The 20,085-nt window shown below is 41.2% G+C and overlaps 1 protein-coding gene across 7 annotated transcripts in view; it reads left to right on the top strand.

Moving 5' to 3' along the window:
• The window catches only part of ALG9 (ALG9 alpha-1,2-mannosyltransferase), a 100,953-nt gene that overhangs the window by 61,552 nt on the left and 19,316 nt on the right, over positions 1-20,085 (top strand). For 6 of the 7 annotated variants that reach the window (XM_012470548.3, XM_012470549.3, XM_012470554.3 and 3 more), the window contains one exon: positions 10,994-11,124. In XM_012470548.3, the coding sequence (XP_012325971.1) occupies positions 10,994-11,124 (131 nt within the window). Of the gene's footprint in view, positions 1-10,993; positions 11,125-20,085 lie in introns of those variants that run through there. The other variant, XR_001110280.3, reaches the window with a different exon arrangement.

Raw genomic sequence — 20,085 nt, 5'->3', positions numbered from 1 at the left:
CACAATTCCTGGTCCTACATTTGTATTTTTTTATAGTAAAAAAGTTGTGGCTAAAATGGAGTCAAAAGACATCTCAGAACTTCTTACATGAAGAAAGTTCTGGAAGTTTGCAGAACTAGACTTGATTATCACTAACATCTTGTCTATAAATTGAGAAAGGCAAGAAATAATCAGTTTAGAATTTCAGTTAATGCTATGGTTTGTGTCTCCCCAAGTTCATGTGTTGAGAACTTGATCCCCAATGTGTCAATGTTAGGAAATGGGACCTAATGGAAAGTGTTTTGCTTATGAGAGCTCTGCCCTCATGAATGAATTAATGCCATTATCGCATGAGTGATTGTTTATCTCAAGAGTTAGTTCTTTATGAAAGGATGCGTTTACCCTCCTCTTGCTGTCTCTTGCCCTGTCTTTGCCCTTCTGCCATGTGCTACTTTCTGCCGTGAGATGGCACGGTAAGAAGGCCCTTACCAGATGCCAGCACCTTGATTTTGTACTTATCAGCCTCTAGAACTGTAAGGAAGTAAATTTCTGTTCTTTATAAATTAACTGGTCTCAGATACTCAGTTATAGAAACACAGAGTGGACTAAGACAGTTGCTCTTAAGTGTGATTTTTCTATTTATTTCCTTTGGATTCTCTAATTCCTTTCCCAATAGCAGGAACACATTCATAGATCTGAATGGAGTCATATATTCTTATCACAGTAGTAGAATTCAAAAATAGTTACTTAAATTGATTTCCATAGGCAACTCACATACTTTAATTTTCTATTCTATAAAATATCCTAGTAAGTCACATCTGGTTATGGTGAATTTTCTAGCCTTACTCAAAATTAGTAGTCAGTTTGCTGGAGCTTGAACTCATTTTGCTAATTAGAAATGTTTCATAGATTTATTATGATATTATGTGACCTTTATTGTATGGTATTATGGAGGGAAATAGATTGTCCTCCAGGGGCTAGAAGCTGAGGGAAGAAATTCTTGGCACTTACGGTTAAGCTGGTCATAGTTTTGAACAGCTTGGTGTTGGAAGTTGTCCAGCATTCTTTCCTTCCACAAATACTTTTGACTGCTTGAGATATGCCAGATACTGTACCAGGGACCAGGTTTATAGTGCTGATCAAGACAGACTCAGTCCTTGCCTTCACAGAGCTTATAAGGCTCAGCTGTAAGAAGGCTTGGGGATTGCTACAGTTGCTCACAGAGGGATTTGAGATGTGATGAATTAGAATTTATTATGTGTTTGCAAGGAAGACATTCTGAATGCTGCTTAAAAGCTAAGTATTAAATTAATAACATATGTCAGCTATTGTTGCTGTTGGATAGTCTCAGTTATGACCAAATTTTACTGAGCTGTGGACAAACTGTCTAAACAGTTTTTTCAGCTTTAATCCTCCCACTTGCCTAGGAGTTTACAGGGCAGTTGATTTAGATTCATCTTTCACATTATCCCCTTGGACTCTTAGAAGATTCATGATGACAGTTGTTTACCAGAAAATTTTCAGTGACATTTGAGAAATAAGATCTGTCTTCTTTGTGGAGATGGTTTCTCTGTGATGTTCCCTGAACCTCATGTTGGCCCTTGCCAGAGATCTCTATTTTTACAGCTACGTGCGTCATTGTCAGTTCCAGCTGATAGATGATTGAATGCAACTTCACATCCTTCCTGTCTTAGGACTTGTGGGGCTTTGGCTCAGGCAGCTGGATAGACAGCAGGGAAGGTCACTGAGAATAGGAGGTTGGACTATTAGTTCTTTCCTTGTCCCCACATGGCATTCTAAACTGTGATAAAATTGTTTGATACAATCATTGAACCCATTCCTCCTGTTGCCTTTTCTCAGTCTTCAGCTCCTCATAGCCTTTCTGTAGCATTTGAAATCCACTCTCCACCCAGGTTTTCAAAACTGTGTACTTATTTGATTCTTCTACATCCGTCTTCTGGTTCCCTTCATCCCTGGCTTCTTCTGCTCCCTTCTGCCCAGTATTATGGGCATCTTCTCAGCTTTATCTGTGGTCTTTGGCCCTCTCTGTTCATTTTGTTTCTCAACAGACACTTTTTAGATATTCCTCCTCTTTCCCCTGTCAACCATTCTCCTTTCTGCCTTTTTCCCTCCGTTTTCTCTTTAACTTTTATTACTAGCTCTAGGAAGTCTTTTCAACTACTCTAGCCTCCAGTGATCTCATCCTTTCTAAACTCTGAATTTTTAATAACTCTGAATTTTTAGTATTTTCTGTATTTCATATATGCTAATGTCATTTCCTTACCCAAATTATGAGTTTAAGAATAGCCTGGGGCTGGGTGTGGTGGCTCATGCCTGTAACCCAGAACTTTTGGAGGCCAAGGTGGGAGGAATCACTGGAGCCCAGGAATTCGAGACCAGCCTGGGCAAGTTAGTAAGACCTTGTCTCTATTTTTTAAAATTTAAAAATCAGCCAGGCATGGTGGCACATGCCTGTGGTCCCAGCTCCTTGGGAGGCTGAGCTGCAAAGATCACTTGAGCCTGAGAGGTTGAGGCTGCAGTGAGTTATGATCACATCATTACACTCCAGCTCGGGTGCAGATTGAGACCCTGTCTCCAAAAGAAAGAATGGCCAGCTGGGTATGGTGGCTCATGCCTGTTATCCCAGCACTTTGGGAAGCTGAGGTAGGAAGATTGCCTGAGGCCAGGAGTTCAGCTCAACTTCCTGGACTCAGGCGATTCTCCCACCTCAGCCTCCTGAGTAGCTGGGACTGCAGGTGCATACTGTGCACACCACTATACCCAGCTAATTTTTGTAGAGACAGGGTCTCACTATGTTGCCCGGGTTGGTCTTGAATTCCTAGGCTTAAGCAATCTGCCTGCCTTGGTCTCCCAAAGTATTAGAATTACAGGTGTGAGCCACAGCACCTGGCCTTTCCTTTGAGACAGGGTCATGCTTCGTCACCCAGGCTGGAGTGCAGTGGTGCAAACACAGCTCACTGCAACCTTGACCTCCCGGGCTTAAGTGATCCTCCTGCCTCAGTCTCTTGAGTAGCTGCAACTACAGGCACATGCCACCATGCCTGGCTAATTTTTGTATTTTTTTGTATAGACAGGGTTTCACCCTGCTGCCCAGGCTGGACTTCAACTCCTTAGTTTGAGGCTGCAGTGAGCAAAAGAAAAGAACAAGGACATGTTATGACTTACATGCAATTCTATACACTTTAGTTTAGGATTCACCAAATAGATACTTAATAAATGCTTTGAGGATGCCTAGAAGATTCCTTTTTTGCTTTTTGATCTGTAAACAATTTTATTGCCTGTCAGGGCAAATTATATCACCCTTCAAATAAAGTCAACAAATTCAGTACTTAAAAAATCATAGTGCCCAACAACTAATCAAAACTACGAAATTGTGAAGTGGCAAGAAAATGTAACCTGAAACCAAGAAGATTTATTTTGATACCATTTAGTGGATACTGCTTGTTCATTGCTAACTGGGGACTGTGAGTGGTTAACATTGTAATCCTTCTGTCCTATATGTTGGGTTTAACTTGAATTCATAATAGACATTAACCAGGTTGAAACAAGAATAATTTATTTTAGTGGGCTCTAATGTTCCAGAGATTAGTTCTTCCAGCTAAATACTCACATTTCATAGAGCTGGTCAAGGATTCCTTCTGATATTCTAGCTATTTTTATAGTCCTTTACAGTTTACCAGTTTTATTTAAATGAATTATCTCATTTAATCCTCATTATAACTCTTTGAGGTAAGTGATATTATCTTTATTATCAGAAGAAGAAAATGAGGTATAAAAACTAAAAAGACTGTGAGTCACTCAGCTAGTTTATGGTAGAACTCAGGCCTGAATCTAGGCCAGCTGACTTTGAACTCCTTTTCTAATAACCTTAGTTCTTGAATGAAGAACCTGCCCTTGATCATACCTAATCATTTTCTGCTGGAGGGCTTTGTCCTTATGTGTTTGAGTTGTTCCATCAGCTGCTTCCCAGAGAGGGTGAAAAGAGATTGAAAGTTTTCTAATGGATTAACCTTTCAATTAATATGATTTTGCTTTGGTATCTTTCCTTTTTTTATTTTTAGAGACAGGGTCTTGCTCTGTTACCTGGGCTGGAGTGCCGTGGCACAGTCATAGCTCACTGCAGCCTTGAACTCTTGGGCTCAAGTGATCCTCCCACCTCAGACGCTCAAGTAGCTAGGACTACAAGTGTGAGCCACCATGCTGAGCTAATTTTTAAAAAAACTTTTTCATAAAGATGAGCTCTCACTATATTGCTCAGATTGGGCCTTGGTATCTTTCTAAGACCTTTACTTTAAATAGAATTTCCTTAGGGATGATGTGATAAGTGAAGCCTAAGCTGACTGATACAGTTGCATATTAATTAGTTACCACCCACATCTCTGGTAGACCTTGTACCTGACACCAAATCTAGATAACCAGACCTGTAGTATGCCTGGCCAGAAAGAAACACACTGAGGTCAAATATTAAAATGTCATACTGAGGGCTCCCTAATCAAAAGAAGTCTAAGCATGAGACCCTCAGTGTCTCTTCTCTGTCTCTTGCTGGTTCTGTTTGCTTACAGAGGCATGGCACTTGTAAAGCTTTTAAAAACTTGTTTCATGTTCTTATAATCCTTGGGAGATACAGAGTGGGTGTTCAGACCAAAAAACTACTTCCTGAAGTGTTTATGCAAAGGATCATTTTTAGAGTTATGTGGAATGGAATTGGGTCTGACGTCAATTCTCAGTGTGCTTTCTCTCCTCTGGAGGAATAGGCCATATGTAGAGACAGATGTGAGACTGAAGTCTTTTTTACATATAAATAATGCTGGGAGAGAATGAGAACATTTCTGTAAAGTGGAGGTTGGGGAAGAACAAAGTTTACTGTAAGTCAGAGATGACCAACTTGTTCTTGTATGCACTTTTTTTTTTTTTCCTGAGACGGAGTTTTGCTCTATCGCCAGGTGGGAGTGCAGTGGCGCAGTCTCGGCTCACTGCAACCTCCGCCTCCTGGATTCAAGCAATTCTTCCACCTCAGCCTCCCGAGTAGCTGGGACCACAGGCATGTGCCACCATGCCCGGCTATTTTTTTTTTTTTGTATTTTTAGTAGAGACGGGGTTTCACCATGTTGGACAGGATGGTCTTGATCTCTTGACCTCGTGATCCGCCCGCCTCGGCCTCCCAAAGTGCTGGGATTACAGACATGAGCCACCGTGCCCAGCTTGTATGCACTTTTTAAAAACCTTCTACTCATGTATGATCTATAAGCCTAAATGTGTGTAAAGTATTTGTACAGTAAAGTAGTAGTAATAATAATAGAGCCAGTGTCTGTGTAACCCAGGTCAAATAATAGAAGATTGCCAGCACCCAAGAGCTCCCCCAGTAATTCCTTTTGATCACCTACCCACACCACTGTTCTGAGGGAGTCTCCCAACTCCTATGGTAATGAGTTTCTTGCTTTTCTCTTTAGATTTATGACCTTTACATGTGTCCCTAAATGATTTAGGTTCGTTTTGCCTTGAATCACACTGCATTTACCCTTTTGTGTCTTGATCCTTTCACTCATCATTTTGTTTATAATAATCGTGGTGTATGTTATTGCCTGTAGCTATAGTTCTTTATGTCTTGTTAATATTTCATTGTATGACTTTACCACTATTTATTTATTATTTTATTGTTGATGGGTGTTTTTGTTTTCAATCTGGGCTAACTACAAATAACACCACTTTGAACGTTCTTGAACTTGTCTTTTGGTGCAGGCATTTCTGTTGGATATACATTAGGTCAAACTATATGAAATTACCATTTTTGTGGCTCAAACATCAAATAATAATTTTATATGGTTCAATGTAATAAGTAGGGGTAGAATTGTTAGATCATAGGAAATACATATGTTCAATTTTAGTAGATTTTGCCAAATAGTTTTCTAAAGATCTCTTACCAACTTAATTTCCTGCCAGCAGTGTATAATTGTTGCTCCACATTCTGTCCAACACTTGATACTGTAATTTTTCATTGTGATTTTCATTTGCATTTGCTGGTTACTAATGAGGTTGAACGCATTATCACTTGTTTTGGCCATTTAAATTTCTTCTGATAAAGTATCTAAGTCATTTGATCGTTTTTCTTTTCTTTTCTTTTCTTTTCTTTTGAGATGAAATCTTACTCTGTTGCCCAAGCTGGAGTGCAGTGGTGCAATCTCAGCTCACTACAGCCTCTACCTCCTGAGTTCAAGCGATTCTTCTGCCTCAGCCTCCTAAGTAGCTGGGACTACAGACATGCGCCACCATGCCTGGCTAATTTTTGTATTTGTAGTAGAGATGGGGTTTCACTATGTTGGCCAGGCTGGTCTTGAACTTCTGACCTCGTGATCCGCCCATCTTGGCCTCCTAAAGTGCTGGGATTACAGGCATAAGCCACCGTACCTGGCCATTGCCTGTTTTTCTTTTGGGTGGTTTGTCTTTGTCTTGTTGATTAACAGGAGTTCTATGTATTCTAGATATGAATCCTCAATGGTTAAATGTATTACATATATCTTCTCTCATTTTATGTTTTTTTTTTTTTTTATTCTTAATGTCTTTTGACTCACTGCTACTTCTACCTCCTGGGCTCAAGCAATTCTCCCACCCCAGCCTCCAAAGCAGTTGGAGTCACAGGTGCGCACCACCATGCCCAGCTAATTTTTTATTTTTTTGAAGAGATGGGGTCTCATTATTTTTCTCAGGCTGGTCTCAAACTCCTGGCCTCAAGTGATCCTTCCGCCTCAGCCTCTGAAAGTGCTGGGATTACAGGCGTGAGCCACTGCGCCTGGCCTTAATGTGTCTTTTGATGAAAAGGTATTCTCAACTTCAATATTGTCAAATTATCTGTCATTCTTTTTATAATTAATGCTTTATCTACAAACTCTTTTACCCAAGATCTTGAAGATACTCTTTTATATTATCTTCCAAGAGCCTTGTCTTTTCACTTTCAGGCCTATAATCCATCTAAAGTTGATTTTTGTATGGTGTGAGGTTGAGGTTCAATTTCATTTTTCCCCTAATACATATCCAGTTGTCCCAGCACCATTTGGTGAAAAGACCATCTGCTTCTTTGTGGTGTCACTTCTGTCATAAATAAAGGTTTGCATGTACTTGCATCTGATCTAGGCTCTTTGTTCTATTTCATTGGTCTGTTGATGTGTTCCTGCACTGATACCTCACCGTATTCACTTCTTTTTTTTTTTTTTTTTTGAGACAAAAGTCTTGCTGTGTTGCCAGGCTGGAATGCAGTGGTGATATCTTGTCTCATTGCAGCCTCCACCTCCCAGGTTCAAGGAATTCTCCTGTCTCAGCCTCTTGAGTAGCTGTGACTACAGGTGTCCACCACAATGCCTGGCTAATTTTTGTATTTTTAGTAGAGACGGTGTTTCGCCATGTTGGCCAGGCTGGTCTTGAACTCCTGACCTTAGGTGATCCACCTGCCTTGGCCTCTCAGAAGTGCTGGGATTACAGGCGTGAGCCACTGCACTCAGACTACTGTATTAATTTCTATAGCTTTATAGTAAGTAAGCCCCCACGTTGTTGTTGTTGTTGTTGTTGTTGTTGTTGTTTCTTTTTAGAGATGAGATCTTGCTCTGTCACCCAGGCTGGAATGCAATGGCATGATCATAGCTTACTGCTACCTCAACCTCCTGGGCTCAAGCAGTTTTCCTGCCTCAGTCTCCTTAGTAGCTAGGACTATGGGTACACACCACCACAACCTGCTAATTTTTAAATTTTTGTAGAAACAGGGTCTCACTGTTTGCCTAGGCTGATCTCAAGTTCCTGACCTCAAGTTGTCTTCCCACTTTGGCTTCCCAAGGTACGGGATTACAGGTGTGAGCCATCATGCCCAGCCTGTTCTTCTTTCTTAAGAGTGCCTTGGCTATTCTTGTTCTTCTGCCTTTCCATACACATTTTAGAATCCGCTTGTTGAATATCAGAAACACTCTGTTGGAACTGTTGGAATTTTGATTGAGATTGTATTTAATTTATCAATCTATTTGTTTAGAATTGACATCTTTATAATAGTAAGGTTTTCATCAAGGAATAAAGTATGTCACTTCATTAATAAGGTCTACTTTATTGTGTATCAAAAAATTATTTGAAATAAAATTCACCATTTCAATTTTTGAATTGTAAAATATGCACAACATAAAATTTACAGTTTTAATCATTTCAGAGTATATAATCCAATGACTTTTAATACACTTATAATGTGCAACTCTCACCATTATCTAGGTTTAGAAGATTTTTATTATGCCCCCGCGTCAAAAAAATCCATACCCATTAAATATACATTAAGCAGTCACTCCCCAGTTCATAGTAACCTCTGCTTTCTGTCCTGGAGGATTTGCCTCTTATGAACATTTCATATAAATGCAATCATGTATATGTGGCCTTTGGTGTCTGGACTCTTTAAGTCACAGCAATATTTTTAAGGTTTACCTATGGCATAGCATGTATCAGAACTTCATTCCTTGTTATGGCTGAGTATTAAAATGTGTATGGACATACCACATTTTAATAATATGTATACATAAATCTATAAGTTGATGGATGTTTGTCAATAAAATTTTATCCTTTTTTTTTTTTTTTTGGTGACAGAGTCTCACTCTGTCACCCAGGCTGCAGTGCAGTGGCATGATCTCAGCTCACTGCAACCTCTTCCTCCCAGGTTCAAACGATTCTCCTGCCTCAGCCTCCCAAGGGATTACAGACGTGTGCCACCACACCCAGCTAATTTCTGTATTTTAGTAGAGATGTGGTTTCCCCATGTTGGCCAGGCTGGTCTTGAACTCCTGACCTCAGTTGATCCGCCCGCCTTGGGCTCCCAAAGTACTGGAATGACAGGCGTGAGCCACCGTGCCTGGCCAATAAGATTTTATACTTTTTTATAGAGCACTCTTATCTTTTATTAGATTTATTTCAAGGTAAACATTTTCAAATGCTTGTAAATTATATTTTTATAAAATTTCATTTTGTTTATTGCTATGGAGTATATGACATTGATTGACATCCTGTAAGTTTAAATTCTGCTAAACACTCCTAATAATCCCAAATTTTATTTGTAGAGTCTTTTGGGCCAATTATATCATTGTGATGAATGAGTTTTCCATTTCTTCTGCCGTGTGTTTCTTTTTCTAGTCTTACTCTACTGACCAGATCCTCTAGTAAAATGTTGAACCAAGTGGTGATAGCACGCAGTCTTGACTTATTCTGAATCCCAGAGGAAAAGCTTTCAGTCCTTCAATGTCAAGTATATCTATACATGTTTCAAATAGTCTTTATCTTAGCTGATGCCTAACAATCTAAAAGGACTCTTTATTTTTTTAATTGTTTTAGAAATATATTTTTGAAGCAGGTCACACTCTTTTGCCCAGGCTGAAATGCAGTGGGATGATCTTGGCTCACCTCAGCCTTGACCTCCAAGGCTCAAGTGATCCTTCCACTTCAGTCTCCTGAGTAGCTGGGACTACAGGTGTGTGCCACCACACCTAGCTAATTTTTGTATTTTTTATAGAGATGGGCTTTCGCCACGTTGCCCAGGCTAGTCTTGAGCTCTTGGGTTCAGGAGATCTGTACACCTCAGCCTCCCGAAGTGCTGGGACTACAGGCAAGAGTCACTGGGCCTGGCCCAGCATTGTTTTAAATGAAGTTTTCTTTTCTTTTCTTTCTTTCTTTTTTTTTTTCTGGAGAGGGTAGTCTTGCTCTTTTGCCCAGGCTGGAGTTCAGTGGTGCCATCTCGTCTCACTGCAACCTCTACCTCCCGTGTTCAAGCAATTCACCTGCCTCAGCCTCTCGAGTAGCTGGAACTAAAGGTGCATGCCACCATACCCGGCTAATTTTTCGTATTTTTAGTAGTGAGAGGGTTTCACTGTGTTAGCCAGGATGGTCTCGATCTCCTGACCTTGTGATCTGCCTGTCTTGGCCTCCCAAAATGCTGGGATTACAGGCGTGAACCACCACACCTGGCCTTAAATGAAATATTTTCATATTCTCCTTTGAGCATCTGTAATATTTTGATGTATCCATGTTATCAGCAACTGGCTGACTCTGCTTTTGTTAATACACACTATTAATATAATACATAGTATTAACAAAAGCAGAGTTTTGATATCTCAGTTTTACTAAACTTTTGCTTCAGGGGCTGTTCCAATGTCTCTGTCAATTCTGTTGAATATTTGAAGGAGGCCAGCACAGTGGCTCATGTCTGTAATCCCAACATTTTGGAAGGCCAAGGTGGGCAGATCACCGGAGGTCAGGAGTTTGAGACCAGCCTGGTTAACATGGTGAAACCCCATTTCTACTAAAAGCACAAAAAATTAGCTGGGCATGGTGGGCATGCCTGTAATCCCAACTACTTGGGAGTCTGAGGCAGGAGAATTGCTCAAACCCAGGAGGCAGAGGTTGCAGTGAGCCAAGATCGAGCCATTGCACTCCAGCTTGGGCAGCAAGAGCGAAACTCCATCTCAAAAAAAAAAAAAAAAGAATATTTGAAGGAGATGATATGCATGATATTTCTGTACCCCCTGTGAGGTGTAGTGTAACCTCCCCTGGCTGTCAGGAGAGGCAGGCCTTCTCACATATTAGCATCTGTGTTTAGTCATGCCCTTTGAATCTGTGGAATAAAGAGGTGATGGACTGGAAGGGTGCAGTAGTGAGCAGAAGAAGATAGGTTTTTCCAGAGGAAGATTGTGGACTCATGGTGGCTTTGGAAGTGTCTATGGGACTAGAAGAACTTAAGAATGCAACCTAGAATCAGACCAGCCAAAGCTTACATATATATTTGGCTGAATGAGTGCATCTCTCCCTCCCAAGAGCCTGAATACTCTTTTCTGAGTGGAGAGAGCACAGGCAACATTGTCTGAGGACTTTGGATGTTTGTTCCTCCAAAGCTCTGTGAATTTTTAGGATTGCAATTGCTGTTCTCTATCCTGAAGGAATAGAGAATTGAAATTACTAATGAAGAGTTGGCCTTTCTCCATTTCAGATCGATATCAACAAATGCCATTATTTAGTGGATTTGGACACCATGAGAGAAACACCCCGGGAGCCAAAATATTCATCCAATAAAGAAGAATGGATCAGCTTGGCCTATAGACCATTCCTTGATGCTTCTAGGTATGTGGCTTTAATCCTCTGGGATATACCAGGACTAGTAAGGGTAAAAATTGGATCCAAGGATTATATAACTTCCAATCCTGGGCTGACTCCAGTAGCCATCATTTGTGTGTGTGTGTGTGTGCACGTGTGTGTGTGTGTGCGCGCGCGCGCGCACGCGTGCGTACATGCCTGTGCACCTGGGCTGACTCTAGTAGCCATCATTTGTGTGTGTGTGTGTGTGTGTGTGAGTGTGAGTGTGAGTGTGATGGAGTCTCACTCCATTGCCCAGGCTGGAGTGCAGTGGCGTAATCTCAGCTCACCACAACCTCCGCCTCCCGGGTTCAAGTGATTCTCCTGCCTTAGCCTCCCAGGTAGCTGGGATTACAGGCACACACCACAATGCCCTGCTAATTTTTGTATTTTTAAGGAGACAGGGTTTCACCATGTTGGTCAGGCTGGTCTCTAATTCCTGATCTCATGTGATCCACTACCTTAGCCTCCCAAAGTGCTGGGATTACAGGCGTGAGTCACCACACTCGGCCCATTGTTTTTTTTTTATTTGGGCCCAGTTTCCTGAAATCTGATTTCTTTTTTGAGGCACCAGAATGCAAAGTATATTCTGGTATCACCCAAGTGAAAGGATCCAAATAAAGCAGATAGGTCTGCTGCAGAAAACACAAGTGCTTGACATGGATTATTTTTGACAACCAACTTCAACTATCTTAGCTGAGAGCATTTTGATATTGTTAGGAAGATTGAGTATGCCCTTTGAAGAACCAGAAGTTCATGTTCATTATTTTCAGGCTCAAAGCTCAGCCAGGGCTGAGATAGTTCTAATTCAGTCTTAAATAGAGAGACCAAATGGACCAGGGCTTGACTCGCTCTTCAGAATGGTCTCAGAATTAATGTTAAGAGGGGATCAGGACATTCAGATAAGGGAGTAGTGGGGAAGGGGAGTTGAAGGGGTCAAGGTATCTGAGGGCAGAGGTCCAGGTTAACAGACAGTTGGAGTTAAGCAGATCTAGGGAGGCCTGGTGAGCAGAACCCAGGAGCCAGGAGGTCTGGAAGGAAGCAAAAGACAGAGGACCTGGTCCTGAGAGTCAGGTCTGGGGCTCAGAAACTGGGACTGGGCCCAGGACAGTACTCCAGAAAGACGAAGTAAGCACAAGTACTAGGTATAAGTCTGGGGAACCAGAATATTGATCAGGATACCAAGACAGGAAATGAAATATGGAGAGAAAGGCAAGGGTCCCTAATTACTGGAACTGAGATATAAGGCTGGTTCTTCATGAGTAAATAAGAATCTAGTTGTTCTGAGTGAGTTCAGTTAAAGCTGGACTAGCAGGAAGGCTGAGATGATGACCTGGATACTAGGTCACTAGCTTGGTCTTACAAGTGAGGCCAAAACTGAGTTTGGTGAGCTGCAGGAGCCCAGGCAGGTCATTGTGCTTTTAGACTGAGCCTCTTCAGTGACTTTATAGTAATTATAACTGGCAAGGATGGGATGGTTGGGGAGAGGAGGGCAGTCAAGAGGCATCTGAGTTCTAGAGTGATTCTCAAATATAGGCTCTTGAGCCACATTCTCATCCTATGAGTCTTTTTGTAGCCTGAAGCCATTCCATCAAGTATCTGATACATAATTTCTAGGAGTGCCATTTCCATATAATGGGAAATAGTACTTCTTTTTAACAACAATAACAACAAAATTTTTTGAGACAGTCTCACTCTGTCACCAGACTGGGGCACAATCTCAGCTCACTGTAACCTCCACCTCCTGGGCTAAAGCGATCCTCCCACCTCAGCTTCCCAAGGCACCTGCCACCAAACCCAGGTAATTTTTGTAGAGACGGGATTTTGCCATATTGCCCAAGCTGGTTTCAAAGTCTTAAGCTCAAGCAATCGGCTCACCTTAGCCTCCCAAAGTACTGGGATGAAACATAGCACCCAGCCTTAACAAATTTTTTTTTTCTTTTTAGACGGAGTCTTGCTCTGTCTCCCAGATGGGAGCACAGTGGTGTGACCTCGGCCTCATAGTGCTAGGATTACAGGCATGAGCCACTATGCTAGGCCTTAACAAATATTTTTTGAGAGCTTGCAATGTTCTAGGTGATTTGGACATAGACATGTAGCGAATAAAACAAAGATCTTTCTCCTAGTGGAGCTTATTGTTTGGAGGTGGGTAGGAAAGGCATATAATATACAAGGAAATAAGTTATATAGTATATTAGAGGATGACAAATGCAAGGAAAAAATGTATTGGGTTAAGAGGAGCATGGAGAGTTCCACTAGAGCTAGGGGTTACACTTTTAGCTAGGGTGGTCAGAGTCAGCCTCAATGAAAAGATGATGTTCAGACAAAGACTTGAATGATGTAAAGGCATTGGCCATGTGGACATCTGAGGGAGCACCTAGTGAAAGGCTGTGGCATAAGGAAAAGAAACAGGAGGCTGGTGAGGCTGGAGCTGAGCATGAGTGAAGAATAGCAGGTGGTGTGGTCAGAGTGCAGTAGGGGTGAGAGTGCAGATTACAAAGAGCTTTGTAGGCTGTTGAAAGGCCTTTACTCTCAATTAAATGGGGAGCCACTGTAGGGTTTTGAGCAGAGACTTGATATAACTTTTATTTTAAAAGGATCATTTTCAGTTCTGTGCTGAGAATAAACAGTAGCAAGTAAGAATAGAAGCAGGGAGACCAGTCAGGCCACTATTGTAAAAGGCCAGGCAAGAGACAAGTGTTCTTCAGATCAGGGAGAGGGCTGTGGAGATAGTGAGAGTTGGTTATGCTGAGGACATAGAGAAATGCACTGAATTTAAGGTGTGAAAGAAAGGAGTCAAAGATGATCCTAGAGATTTTGATTCAAGCAACTGGAAAAATGAAATTGCTATTAACTGAGATGGGAGAGGCTGCAAGTAGAACAGGTTTTAGGGGTACAGTGAGAGATAAGCTTTGGTTAAGTTTGATATCAGTCAAATTTACCTGGTCAGTTGCCAGGCAAATAGAATTATTGAACAGGCAGCTAGATACACAGTCTAGAGTTCAAGGGGGAAGTTTGAGCTAGAGAATCAGACTCATTTAGAACTCTTGACGTTTAGATGATATTTTTTAAAAACAGGAGACTGGATGAGATCAGCAAAGGAGAGAATGAAGTAGGGATGAAATGAGGCCAGGGGAACTCCAGTGTTTAGAGATTAGGGAGAAGATGAGGAACCGGCAAAGGTGACTGAGGGCAATCATCAGTAAAGTAGTAGGAAACCCAGGAGAGGAGAGTACCCTGGAAGCTAAAGGAAGAAAATGTTTTCAGGAGGAAGGAGTGGTCACCTGTGTCAGAAGCTGTTGATAAATCAAGTAAGATGCAGAATAACAACTGTCCATTAGATTTGGCAACTGGTAAAAGCAGTTTGCATAGGCATAGGGACTAGAGAGATTGATTAGAAAGGTTGAAGTGAGACTAGTAGAAGAATTGGGGTAGCAAATATGGACAAGTCTTTTGAAGAGTTTTGCAATACAGGGAAACAGGGAAATAGGGCTGTAGTTGGTTGTGGGTGTCAGGGAAAGTGATAACTAGAATTTTTTTATCTTTTTTTTTTTTTTTGAGACAGAGTTTCGCTCTTGTTACCCAGGCTGGAGTGCAATGGTGCGATCTCGGCTCACCGCAACCTCTGTCTCCTGGGTTCAAGCAATTCTCCTGCCTCAGCCTCCTGAGTAGCTGGGACTACAGGCGTGCGCCACCATGCCCAGCTAATTTTTGTATTTTTTAGTAGAGATGGGGTTTCACCTTGTTAACCAGGATGGTCTCGATCTCTTGACCTCGTGATCCACCTGCCTCGGCCTCCCAAAGTGCTGGTACTATAGGCGTGAGCCACCGCGCCCAGCTTTTTATCTTTTTAAATAAATTTTTTAGTGTGACCAGGCGCAGTGGCTCACATCTGTAATCCCAGCACGTTGGGAGGCCAAGGCAGGTGGATCACTTAAGGCCAGGAGTTCAAGACCAGCCTGGCCAATGTGGCGAAACCCTATCTCTATTAAAAATACAAAAAAAAATTAGCTGGGTGTGGTGGTGCACACCTATAGTCCCAGCTACTCAGGAGGCTGAGACATGAGAACTGCTTGAACCTGGGAGGCGGAGGTCACCGTGAGCCAAGATTGCACCACTGCACTCCAACTCCAACCTGGGCAACAGAGCAAGACCTTGTCTCAAAACAGCAACAATGACAAAAAAGCAGTGGATGAACCTACATTGACACATCGTTATCATCCAAAGCCCACAGTTTACATTAGGGTTCACTCTTGGTGTTATACAGTGCTATGGCATAATGTCATGTGTCTACCATTACTGTTGCATATGAAATAGTTTCACTGCTCCAAAACTCCTATGCTCTACCTATTCTCCCCTGCTATATTCCCAGACAACCACTAAGATTTTACTGTCTTCATAGTTTTTCCTTTTCTAGAATGTCGTATTGCTTGAATCATACAACATTTTCATATTGAGTTCTTTCACTTAGCAAGCTGCATTTAAGTTTCTTCTGAGTCTTTTCATGGCTTGAAAGCATATTTCTTTTGAACTCTGAATAATATTTTCTTGTCTGGATGTGCCACAGTTTATTCACCTACTGAGGGACATCTTTGGTTGCTTCCAGGTTTTGACAGTGGTCTTAGTTCAGACTGCTCTAACAAATGACCATAAACTGGGTGACTTAAACAACAGACATTTACTTCTCACAGTTCTAAAGGCTGGAAGGCCAAGATCATGGTGCCAGTATAGTCAAGTTCTGGTAAAGGCCATCTTTCCGGTTGCAGACAAGTGACTTGTATCCTCACATGGCTGAAAGAAGGCAAGCTAGCTCTCTAGCGTCTTCTAATACCATTCTTGAATGCTCTATTCTTATGAGCTAGTTCCCTCCCAAAGGCCCAACTCCAAATACCATCACATGGGTGATTAGATTTCAACATATGAATTTCAAGGGTCCACAAACATTCAGCCCACAAAAGCAATTATGAATAAACCTGCTATAAACATCTCTGTGCAGGTGTTTATGTGGACATATATTTTCAACTCCTTTGGGTAATACCAAGGAGTATGATTGCTGGATTGTATGGAAAGAGTGTGTTTAGTTTTACAAGAAGCTGCCAGATTGTCTTCCAAAGTGACTGTGTCTTGCATCCCCACCAGCAATGAATGAGAGTTCCTGTTGCTCTATATCCTTGCAGCCATTTGGGATTATCAGTGTTCTGGATTTTGGCCTTTCTAGTGGGTGTGTTGTGGTATTTCATTGTTGTTTTAATTTACATTTCTCTAATATGATGCAGAGCATTTTTTTATACGCTTACTTGCCATCTGAGTATCTTCTTCAGTGAGGTGTTTGTTAAGTCTTTGGCCATTTTTTAATTGTCTTGTTCATTTTCTTTGTGTTGAGTTTTTTGTTTATGAGACAGAGGGAAAGAAGTGTCTTTCACAGAGCAGAAATATTTTATTTTAATGAAGTCCATCTTCTCAATTCATTTTTCATAAATCTTGCCTTTGGTGTTGTATCTAAAAAGTCATTGCCAAACTCAAGTTCATTTAGGTTTTCTCCTATGTTCTAGGAATTTTACACTTTCAGGTGTGTGTGTGGGGGGGGGCGGTTTTGAGGCAGAGTCTCTCTCTGTCGCCCAGGCTAGAGTTCCGTGGCACACTCGACTCACTGCAACCTCCACCTTCTGGGTTCAAGTGATTCTGCTGCCTCAGCCTCCCAAGTAGCTGGGGTTACAGGCGCCCACCATCATGCCCAGCTCATTTTTGTATTTTTAGTAGAGACGGGGTTTCACCATGTTGGCCAAGCTGGTCTGGAACTCCTGAGTGCAAGTGATTCACCTGCCTCAGCCTCCCAAAGTGTTGAGATTACAGGCGTGAGCCACTACGCCCAGCCTATACTTTTAGATTTTACATTTAGGTCTATGGCCTGTTTTGAGTTAATTTTTGTGGAGCGTGTAAGATCTGTGTCTAGATTAATTTTTTTGCATGAGGATATGTGGTTGTTGCAGTATCATTTGTTGAAAGGCTGTCTGTTTTTCATTGTGTTGCTTTTGTTATTTTGTCAGAGGTTTATAGTTGACTATATTTATGTGGATCTATTTCTGGGCTGTCTATTCTGTTCAACTGACATATTTGTCTTTTCTTTCTCTAGTACGACACTGTTTTGATTATTGTAGCTTTATAGTAAGTCTTGCAGTTGGGTAGTGCCAATCCCTCAACTTTGTTCTTTTATTTTTTTTTTCATGAGATGGAGTCTGTCTCTGTTGACCAGGCTGGAGTACAGTGGCGCAATCTTGGCCCACTGCAACCTCTGCCTCCCAGCTTCAAGCAGTTCTCCTGCCTCAGCCACCTCAGTAGCTGGGATTACAGGCAAGTGCCACCACGCCTGGCTAATTTTTGGTTTTTTTAGTAGAGATGCAGTTTCACAATGTTGGCCAGGCTGGTCTCAGAACTCCTGACCTCAGGTGATCCACCTGCCTTGGCCTCCCAAAGTGCTGGGATTACAGGCGTGAGCCACTGTACCTGGTCAACTTTGTTCTTCTTTAGTATTATTTTGTGGATTCTGGGTCTTTTGCCTCTCCATATAAACTTTAGAATCAGTTTGTCAACATCCACAAAATAACTTGCTGGGATTTTGATTGAGATTTTATTGAATCTATAGATCAAATAGGGAAGAACTGACATTTTGACAATACTGAGTCATCCTATCCATGAATGTTGTTAAATTTATACTGAAGTATTACATTTTGGGAAGTGTGATGGTAGGAATCTGGAGATTCTCTTCTGATGGCCTTGCTTTTCTCAGTGAGGTGGAAAGTGAGATTATCAGCTGAGAAAGATGTTTAAGAGATGAGGTGATATTGAAGAGAAACAAGATGTGAAATAGTTGAGGAGAGCGAGACAAAAGGAGCTAGAGAAATATAGTGTGATTGGAGGATAGGATCCAGAACCCGTTGGAGCTTTAAATGGGGCCATGTAGTTGCTTTTTCTCTTCTTCATTTATGTATAGTTATAGCTACACTGTGAGGCACAAAACAGTTAAATTTAACCAGGGTTAAAAAAAAACTTTATTGCAATATGATTTACGTACCATCCAATTCATCCATTTTAAGTGTGCAATTAAATGATTATTACTAAATTTACCAAGTTGTATAGCCATAACCACAGTTCAATTTTAAAACATTTTTATCACCCTAGTAAGATCCCTCATTCCCACTACCATCTCCGGGGATCCTGCTAATCTATTCTCTGCTTCTATAGATTGCCTTTTCTGGACATTTCATATAAATGGAATCATGTGGAGTTCTGTGTCTGGCTTCTTTCACTCAGCCTGTTTTTGAGCTTCATTCATATTTTAGCATTTATCTGTAGTTGTCTGTTTTTATTGCTGAATACTGTTCCGTTGTTTAATCCTTCACTAACTAATGGACATTTCGATTATTTACACTTTTTGGCTATTAGGAATAATGCTGCTATGAACCTTCTTTGCACATCTTTGTGTAGGGGGTTGGGTTTTAGTTAAGAAAGTTCAACACAGCCTGACGGGACAAAGGAGCTGCAGGTTTCTGCAAGGAAGTGATCTAATGAGTGTGACCTTAAGTTGCTAAGGATGGGAGTTGGGGGAAAGTATTGGGAGAGTGAGAGACAGTGAAAGGAGGTAGGATCATGGTAGATGTTCAAAACATTGCCGGAATTGGGGGTAGTAATAGGAGACAGCTGGAAAGATAGATGCAGCAGTGATGGAAGTTCTTAGCATCACATGTGTACCTTGGTACCTGGCTTGTTATTTCTTATAGTATTTGGGGTGGGGCTCTATTGTGTCATTATTTTTGAGTTGAGAAAACTGTGACAACATGAGACCTGAGCCTGGAAAGATCCCCAGCTCTGAGGGGACAGCAGATCTCAAACAATCTTCCTGGTAACTGGGGAATGCCTTCAGAGGATTTTCATTTCCCATAAATTGTGCTCAGGGCATGATTTTCACAACCACCTGCTGAGAAAGAAAGAACCATTTGGGATAAAAGCCAAAGAGGTACAGTCCATGTGCCAAGTATGTTGAAGATGGCATGGAGTTTGAAGACTTGTGAATTTAATCTTGGTGGCCACTTTCTGTTCGTACCTTTCTGGTTCCAAAATTAACATATCAGTAAAACAGATAACTATTTTATGTATTTTCTGGGATTGTCATGTTATAAGAATGAAATGGGATTGAATATATGAAAGTCGGTTTACATTCTAAAGCATTATATAGAAATGTTAGGCTTTTTAATTAATTAGCGGGCTGTCTAGAGTTCCAGAATTATGCTGATTTTCTTTACATTTATCTTCCTCAGCGTTTTCTAGTATGTATTGATCTAACTGCAAAAACAGTAGGATCCTACAGTCAGTTTTGCCACAGCAGTTTATATCTGTCAGCGTGACATCTCATGTTGCTGACTTGGGGCCAATTAAGGTAAACCTTACTGACAGAGCCTGCATGCCTCAGAGCTGTCACTCTGAGGTGGTGCAGGAAATGCTTTTGTGAGCATAATCTTGAAATGCCTTCAGACCTATTTACTGGAGCAATTAAAGTTCCTCTGTCATCTTGAAACAATGGTTTTTGTACTTTAGCAATTTATATATTAAGGAGAAATAATGGTCCATTCACATATAATGGTCACTTATGTCTTAGACCCTAGATAAGATGGTGCTGCAGACCTAATTATTCTCTAGCTCTTTCTGAGAAAAGGAAAAGGTTTTAATAAGCCTATGACACACAGGCACTTAGTCTGTTTAGAAATATAAGTAGGTTAATTTCTCAAATGTTTAAGTTCCTAAAAGCTAAACCTGCTTTCTTTATTGTTTATTTCTCTGAGATCATTTCTTCTTTCTTCCATTGTCTGTCTGTCCACCCATCATCCATCCAGTCAGCAAATATTTATTGAGCACTGCCAGGCACTGTGATAGATCGTAGGTAGACAAGGATAA

The sequence above is a fragment of the Aotus nancymaae genome, unplaced genomic scaffold (assembly GCF_030222135.1).
Source record: "Aotus nancymaae isolate 86718 unplaced genomic scaffold, 86718_ANA_hifiasm-v0.15.2.pri h1tg000012l, whole genome shotgun sequence".
NCBI lineage: Eukaryota > Metazoa > Chordata > Mammalia > Primates > Aotidae > Aotus > Aotus nancymaae.
The sequence above is the reverse complement of the archived record's forward strand: the minus strand, read 5'-3'. Positions and strand labels throughout refer to the sequence as shown.